The 8,838-nt window shown below is 44.9% G+C and overlaps 1 protein-coding gene across 4 annotated transcripts in view; it reads left to right on the top strand.

The window, feature by feature from the left end:
• Positions 1 to 6,164: 6,164 nt before the first annotated feature.
• NOX5 (NADPH oxidase 5) overlaps positions 6,165 to 8,838 on the top strand; it is a 44,022-nt gene continuing 41,348 nt past the window's right edge. For 2 of the 4 annotated variants that reach the window (XM_045059115.1, XM_045059116.1), the window contains exon 1: positions 6,165 to 6,391. In XM_045059115.1, the coding sequence (XP_044915050.1) occupies positions 6,342 to 6,391 (50 nt within the window). In that variant the 5' untranslated portion in view covers positions 6,165 to 6,341. The remainder of the gene's footprint in view (positions 6,392 to 8,838) is intronic. The other 2 variants (XM_045059114.1, XM_019832157.3) reach the window with 2 other exon arrangements.

The raw sequence follows: 8,838 nt of genomic DNA, 5'->3' as shown, positions 1-8,838 counted from the left end.
CCAAAAAACAAAAAAAAGCCACCAGTTGGGAACATGACTATAAAAAAGAAGCTCATGTCCCTTCTATGGCAAAATGTGTGCCAATTCATCTGAGAAAAAAGAAAAAGATAAGAAAAAGAGCATTTTACAACTTTTCCTTCCATGATGACGTTTCACTTCTTCAGTAATCAGACAAAGGCAAACAAAACCTGTAAGGTATCATTTTTTTTGCCTGATTGACAAGTATTTTATTTTATTTTTAAGTTTATTTATTTTTGAGAGACAGAAGAGACAGAGCATGAGTGGAGGAGGGGCAGAAAGAGACAGAGACACAGAATCTGAAACGGACTCCAGGCTCTGAGCTGTCAGCACAGAGCCCCACGCAGGGCTCAAACTCATGAACCCTGAGATCATGACCTGAGCCAAAGTCAGACGCTTAACTGACTGAGCCACCCAAGCGCCCCAGTGGTTGACGAGTATTTTAAAGAATAATCCCTATTATTCACAAGTATTTGGTGAAGTAGGCATTCTCTTAAAACATGGGTGGGAGGGGTGTCTGGGTGGCTCAGTCAACTAAGCATCCGACTTCAGCTCAGGTCATGATCTTGAGGTCCGTGAGTTCGAGCTGTGCTGATAGCTCAGAGCCTGGAACCTGCTTCCGATTCTGTGTCTCCCTCTCTCTCTGCCCCTCTCTCCTGCCCCTCCCCACCCACAGTCTGTCTCTCTCTCAAAAATAAATAAACATTAAAAAAATTTTTTTAATAATAAAAAAATAAAACATAGGTGGGAGAGAAAACTGGCCCAAGGTTTGGGGGAAGCAATTTGGCTCTTTGGCTTTATCAAAAGGCTTTGTAAAGTTTATTCCTTTTACCCTCAGCAATCCCTTTTTGGGGAATGGAGAGAAACCATTGAAAACTTGGGCAAAGATTAATCACAAGATTTCTCAGAAACTTGTTTACAGTAATGGAATATATATGGAGAAATCAAATGTCTAGACATTGAACACTAGCTTACAACATTTGGACACTTTCATATCTGCCAATAATGAGAAATGCTTAGAATATGTTGGTAAGTGAAAAAAAGCTATAGAAGTATGACAAATGAATGATTCCATGCTATCTTAGGGATTGTATATTCCCTCTTCAACTAGGTCTAGTTTAAAAACATTATCCTATTTATTGAATTGTAATACCCATGTCATTCTCCCTATGTCTAGCTGGGTTTTCTTCACACCGGCTGAAACTAGTTTCCCTTCTGTCCATTTTTTATTTCTTTATTTCTTTTTTCTAATGGGCGTTTTTCTTTCTTTTCTCTCTTCAAGGAATCTACATAGGCTTACAGTCTATGATTTTCACAACTTACAGAATGAATTCTCCCTGTTATTGGTTTGATTGGCTGTCTTCTTAGCATTCATTCTTTTGGGGACTTTTGGAATCCTAGCTTGTTGGCTCATCTTGAATGGGGGGTGTGTGTGTGTGTGTGTGTGTGTGTGTGTGTGTGTGTTCATGTTCAGTCTTCCTCTAGACGTTTCACTGTTGCTTCCATCCAGCTTTCTGCCTTCCCCTCCTCCCCAATTCAATACTGGTTTTACCTCGGTGGCCCAGAGCTCCCATCCATGGAGATCTGAGGACACTGGGAGTGCAGTCACCAAACAGGCATTGGCCTGTCCAGGTCTGGGTGAGGAGACAATGTCAACTCCTCTTTTTCTCCCAAGTACAAAATAAGTCAATCCCTGGCAATGGTTGGTCACAGCTGTTTTCAGCCCTGATCCAAGTCGGGAGACTCGCATCCTACCCCAGGAGCAGAGTTCTTAGAAGCCTCTGCTCCCAGAGGCGAGCGAGACGAGAGATTCCATTTTACAGCCATTGTGTGTTTCTGTTTCATCTCTGGCCGACAGGGATATTTATCCTATTTTTGAGAGCAGCCGGTCTTTTACATTTCTTAAAGTATTTTATCTGTCATTGCTTTGTGTGTGGTATAGACAAGGGGTCCTCAAGGGGCAGACTTCGGGCCACCTTAACCAGAAGCCCCAAGTTGCATCTTCTGACTTTTCTGACCCCAGCTTGCGGATGTGAAGGAAGTCACATTAGCTTTCATGCCCACCTTTTTCTCACTGTGGATCTTGGCCTCCCTACTCCGCTTCCAACTTCCCCCAGGGGTTTCTCCCATGGGCCTTTGCTGTCGCTTGTGCTCACAAGCCAGCCTGCTCAAATCCCTGCCACCCTGGTGCTCCCGGAGCTGTCCACCACCAGCCAGCCATTTGAGGACATCTCCTCCACTACTCAGCCACTGAGGTCCTCTGAAACTTCAAGACTCCCTGAGCCCACACCGTACCCGGGCCACCTGCATTCCCTGCAAAAGCAGGAAGAGCATCTCTACTTTCTGAGAGCTCAGACCAGAGGTCAAGGGTAGAACAGACCCATGCTTTCCTCCTCCTCTTCCCAGGTGCCACCCAAGCCTTTCCCACAAGGTTCTTGGCTCAGAAAAGGCTGCGCTAAAATAAAATACCAAACAAAATATTTGAGCCAACTCGCTAAAATAAATAATAAAATAAAACAAAAGCATATATTTGTGCTCTCAGAATTGCAATTCAGGGAAACAGAGGTAGGCAGTGACCCAAAGGGTGCCCTCCCAGGGAACACAAGTCAAGGGCTTTTAAAGACAAAAGGGAATGCTTGTATAAGTTGTTTACAAAGAATTTCTGTTGGTGGCGGAAAACCAGTGTTGGCTGAATCTAATTGGTTGCTAGGGCTATCGCTAGGCAAAGTCTCTTTGTGTAGCAAGTTGCAGGTGTTCAGGCTGGATCCTTAGAATATTTGTGGTTTAGCCCAGTTCAGAAGTTCACGGTCTACCTGGTGAAGTGTGCAGGCCCACCTCCTTAATGGCCTCCCAGCTCCATTGTAAAACCCCATGGGGTAAAACCCCATGTCCTAAGCCATCCCATTCCATTTCACCTTTCAAAAGGCAAACCAGCTCATACAAATGGGTTCCTCAGAAACTAGTCCACTCTGAATCCCATGTTGGGCTATCTTCTGAATGTGACTAGAAAGGAACCCTTCATTGTAGCAGAGACTTTACCTGGGTGGGTGGGTTTACAGTGATTTTTTTAAATCTGTGTGTGTGTGCGCGCTTTTATGTATTTTTTTTCTATAATGTTTATCATTTTTGTGATCCTGCAAAAACGTAACCAGGGAAAAAAGTCTATCCTCCCCAAATGTTTGTGAAAAAGAAGGCATGTTTAAAAATACATTTCACAATGTTTATTATCATCCCTTTAAAAATTTGCATTTTGCCCAGATACTAGGATATAAATTAGACTTTTATGTGTCAGAACGTTGGCAAGTATCGGATCACATTGCTCCATTGTGTTATATTTTTTACTGGCACCCCACATCCCAGGGTAGGGTCCTAGCTCTTTAGCTTGCCTCGTACAAGACCCTTCATGATCTGACTCCTGCTCCTGGCTCTGGGTCTGTTTTCAGGCTCGTCCTTCCCCATGTCGCTGTTTAGTTATACCTGCACTGCTTCTGGCTTCCTGAACACAGTATGCATTTCCGTCTTCGTGCCTCTGTGTTCGATCTTCCGGCTGCTCGGAATGTCCTTTTTGTTCTCCAGCTGGCAAACTCCTATTCATACTTTAAAACCCATCTCAGGTCAGTCACTTCCACTGGGGAGTCCTCCTGATACTCTCTTCTTGGCCCTTCTGTATCTGCCTTGACCGTGCTGGATTCTTTTACTCATCTCTGTAGACCCAGACGGTGCATGGCACATGGTATTTCATAAATACTTGTCAAATTGAGGCAGGTTTATTCATTCCACAAATACACCTGGAGTGCCCACCATGTGTTGGGCACTGTGCTAGTTTCCTGGGATTCAAAATTAATGAGCCAAAGGGGCGCCTGGGTGACCCAGTCGGTTAAGCATCTGACTTCAGCTCAGGTCATGATCTCACGGTTTGTGGGTTCGAGCCCCGTGTCAGGCTCCGTGCTGACAGCTCAGAGCCCGGAGCCTGCTTTGGATTCTGTGTCTCCTTCTCTCTCGGTCCCTCCCCCGTTCATGCTCTGTCTCTGTCTCACAAATAAATAAACATTGAAAAAATTCAAAATTAATGAGCCAGAGTCCTTGCCTTTAGGAGCTCACAGTGCAGTGAGAGTAGACAGAGAATCATACACGGGTAATCACAGTGACGCCAGGACAGGGGCAGCTCTGTCTCACCTCTTCTTAGCCCTCCTTTTCTTCCCTAACTGGTTACCACCTGAAAGCATAATTCATACTAACTGCTTTGCCTATTTCTTCAAAAGAATTTTCCATTTCCTACACATAGTTTCTAAAGTCACTTAATGGAAGTTTCTATTTCTCTCTTCACTCTAGAACAGAGGAACACTATTTGAATACTCAAAATAGCCCCCCATTTGCTGCTTCCCAAGCAAGTGATCCCCCTGTGACTGGGGGTGTGCAAAGTCAGGGCTGACGACCACCAAGTGTGGTTGGGGAAGGACGGAAGAGAGACTTAAGCTAAAAAAAGGTTGGTTAAGCTCTACGACCTTGAAGGTCTTTCTAATCCTGAGTCAAAGGAAAGCACATGAAGCCTAAACCATGATCATGGTGATGAAATTATGAAATTTGGAAGTTTGGGGTTCATGAAAGAATGGCTAAGAAAGAATTCTTGAGATGTTTTTGGTGCAAAAAGGTGATTTTATTATGGCACAGGGACAAGACCCGTGGGCAGAAGGAGCCGTGCTGGGATTGTGAGGAGTGACTGATTATATACTTTTTAATTGGGGGGGTTAGAGAGAGCATAAGTCTCTAAGGAATTTGGAAGCAGGGCTTTCAGGATCTTGAGAAGCTAGCTGCTGTTAAGTAACTAAAGTTACTTTTAGCCTTTAATAATATCAAACATAAATATTAAGGCACCAAGGCAGCCATGAGTTCCTGGAGGAAGGTCACGTTCTGTATGTTTCAGGTGTCTATCAATGGGCTGCAAGCTGTAAGGAGATTTAACGTAAACTACACGTTCCTTGGGGCACCTAGGTGGCTCAGTTGGTTAAGTGTCCGCCTCTTGATTTCCCCCTCATGATCTCCTAGTTCGTGAGTTCTAGCCGAGCGTCCACTGCCAACGCGGAGCCTGATGGGGATTCTCCCTCCCCTTTCTCTCTCTGCCCCTCTCCTGCTCTCTGTCTCTCACTTTAAATAAACTAAACAATTATTATTGCCCTCATTTTGGAAATTAACCAGAGACCTCTAAAATCACCAGTCAGGGGTCCTAATCTGCCACAGATGTTCAGCCTCAGCTGATCTCTTGCCAGGCAGGACAAAAAGTAAAAAGCACTTCAAATTTTAGTTGCGGCATGGCTTTGTGTTTGTATAATCTCTCTTAGGTTTTTAGCAAATAGAGCTCACAGACCTCCCTCCCTCCCCAGGTCCCTTGAACTGGCAACCTCTTCACAGGACTGTTCCAATATGTTTTTACTCAGTACTTTGGGACTGAGCTTTGCTCCCTGGGTAGTTAAATACAGTCTCCACGGGAGCCTGGGGGGCTCAGAAGGTTCAGCTTCCAACCTCGGCTCAGGTCCACGATCTCACAGCTCGAGAGTTGGAGCCCTGTGTTGGGCTCTGTGCTGACTGCTCAGAGCCTGGAGCCTGGTTCAGATTCTGTGTCTCTGTCTCTCTGCCCCTCTCCCCCTCCCCTCCCTCAAAAAGAAATAAACATTAAAATAAAAACACAGTCTCCGGAGTTAGCCTACCATGGTTGCATGCCTGCCTGCCACGCCATCTGGACATGTTATTTCACATCTCAGAGCCCCACTTTCCTCTTCAGTGGCTTAATGATGATAATGCCCACCAGACGGGACTGTGTTATATATTTACCTGAATGCTGTGTATATAGTCCTTAGCACACTGCATGGCTCAGAGTGAGTACTTCAACATTTCTGTTGGTAATCAATGCTATTGGGATCAATGAAGTCTCAGTTGGCTCATTAGGTGTTGAGCAGAGCCTACTCTGACTTATTGGTGATTTATTATTATTATTATTATTGCATGGTGCATTTCTAGATCTCCTACCTATTGATCTCCTTGAGGGAGGGGAAATGCAAGATATCGGGCCAGATGGAAGACAGCCAACATCTTTCCAGATAAATCCTTGCCCCACCCTCGCAATAGGCTCCTTGTTGGAATTTCTCAGGAGCAAGTTGGCCAGTGGCCAGCACGTGGGTGACCGAGGGGCTGTGGGTGTGAGCAGGGCTTTAGAAGACTCAGGAAGAGGAGGAGCTGGAGAGAAGTGAACTGTGGGTTCCTCGATGCAGGCTGCCATACAGACCACAGCCTCTCTGGGACCTGTGGTCTAGAAAACAGGAGAAAGGATGAGCACACCGGGAGACCCAGCCCAACCAGACCTTGAAAGTTGCAGAGGGTAAGTGGCTCATTTGTCTAGCTTTCCATGCCAGCGACAAGGGAAAGGCAAGGGTTCTTTGCCTTTGGAGATGGGGTGAGCTACAAAGGATGACTGTCTGCCCGGGACAGAAGTGAGGAGACCCGAGCCTGGTCTTGCCTGGTCACTAGCAAGCTGTGCAATCTTGGGCAAGTCACCAGACCTCTCTGGACCTGTTTTCACATCTGTAAAATCAGGCATCGGCATCGTCAGACTAACGACGATATCTGGCATTTGTACAGTGTTTGCCAGTTGCACTTTCCCAAATGGCACCTCGTGTGATCCCCGCGGCAGCTCTTGTTGGAAGAATGCTTGTCACATTTTACAGATGAGGAAACTAGAGTGCGTGGGGCCAGTTATTATTCAGTTAGGGCCAAGCAAGCCCGGACCCAAAATCCTGGTCTCCTGAGGAAAATTCTGGCCTCTGGTGAGCATACTGTTCCCCTGGAGCTGTGAAGTCTGGATTCCTCGCTCATCGTCGAGGACTTCTGTCTCCTTCTTTTCTCCCCCATGCCCTCCCTCCTTCCTTCCTGCCAGCTGTTCCAGCCTCTTCTCCACCAGCCTCCCAGAATTTCTTCTCATTCTGCAGGCCCAAAACACTCATATTTCTGAGAAGGGGGTGGTGAACATCAGAAACCCATTCCCACCCTCCCTGGTTAGCACCTGCATGCAATGCAGCCTGTTTTCCAGAATTCTCTCTGCTTTGTGGAATGCCTTCCTCTAGGTCCCAAGAGGTGAAGTAAGTGGGGCTTTAACCTTCAGGGCAGCAGTTCTCCCGGTGTGAGCCTAGACCACTCACTGTGGGTCGCAAACTTCCAGGGTGCTTGGTTACATGTGCGGATTCCCAGCCCCTCCGCGCCAAAGTTGGTGAGTCAGAATGGGCATCTTAGCAAAGCCCTCCCTGTTTCTGACAGGCATGTATCACAGTTTGGGAATCACTACTCCTCCCATACTGCACTACTGGCCAGCAGAGGGCACTTCATCGATTACTCAACAGTGAACTAACTATCCTTGTATTTCTGGGAAAAGTCCTTCGTGATAAAGGTGGATTATTTTTTTTAATTTTTTTTAATGTTTATTTATTTTTTTGAGAGAGAGATTGACAGAGTGTGAGAAGGGGAGGGGCAGAGAGAGAGAGAGGGAGATATAGAAACTGAATCAGGCTCCAGGCTCTGAGCTGTCAGCACAGAGCCCGAAATGGGGCTCGAACCTACGAACTGTGAGGTCATGACCTGAGCTGAAGTCGGACGCTCAACGGACTGAGCCACCCAGGCGCCCCTATTATTTTTTAAGTAAACCCCAGGGTTTAGCTTGGTTGTATTTTAGTTGGAGTTTTGCATCTCTCCAAGTTACATTTGTCTATCTATCCATCTATCTTGCTTGCTTGCTTGCTTTTTTGTATGCTATCTTCATCGGGATTGGGTAATGGTGGCTTTGTAAAGTAAATTGGGAGTCTCACCATTATTTTTTACCGTCTGAGATGACTTGGCATTGGACTTATTCTTTGAAGATTGGATAGGACTCAGCTGTAACAACAAGCTGGGCCTGATATTATTGTAAAGGGTTAACATTTCACTGCCTTTCTCCTTTCTTGAATGATTTTTGGTCTGTTCAGGTTGTTACTTCTTGAAATCGATTCATTTCCCTGAATTCACCAACAATCTACACACAATACTCTTCCATTTCTGTAGCACCTCCATTTTTATTGCCCTTCTCAATATTAATGTATTTCTTTCACTTTTTTTTCTTTAATCGCGTTTTTCTATTCAGGCTTTTCCAAGACCCAACTTCTTTTTTCACTGAGTTGAAGCGTAATTGACAAAACACAAACCGCATAGTTAAAGCGAACAGTTTGATGAGCTTTTAGCATAGGGATACATCTGTGAAATCATTGCCCTAATCAAAATAAATTTATTATTTTGACTTTATTCAGTTTTCTAGTTCCTGAATTTCAGACTTTCTACTTAATAGTCAATCCTTCTATTTATTGTGTGTGTGTATTTTATTTTTTCCCAGTTCCTTAAGTGAAAGTTAGCTTGTTTATTTTTAAATTTAATATATAAATACAGTTGATTCTCATTATTCATGGCAGTTGTGTCCTATAAAGTCATTGAAAACAATGAATTAGGGAATTCTGAGCCATTGCTCCTAGGGAAAATACAGGGTTAAGTCCTTGCTAACATCTGGGTGCAACGTTTTTGTCAAAAAATCAATGTATAGCCTTGGGTTTTTTTTTTTTTTTTAAGTTTACTTATTTATAATCTCTACACCCAATGTGGAGCTCAAACTCATGACCCCCAGATCAAGAGTCACACACTCCAGGGTGCCTGGGTAGCTCAGTCGGTTAAGTGTCTGACTTCGGCTCAGATCATGATCTCATGGTTCGTGAGTTCGAGCCCCACATGGGACATGATTCGTGGGTTCAAGCC

The sequence above is a fragment of the Felis catus genome, chromosome B3, assembly GCF_018350175.1.
Source record: "Felis catus isolate Fca126 chromosome B3, F.catus_Fca126_mat1.0, whole genome shotgun sequence".
Classification (NCBI taxonomy): Eukaryota; Metazoa; Chordata; class Mammalia; order Carnivora; family Felidae; genus Felis; species Felis catus.
The sequence above is the reverse complement of the archived record's forward strand: the minus strand, read 5'-3'. Positions and strand labels throughout refer to the sequence as shown.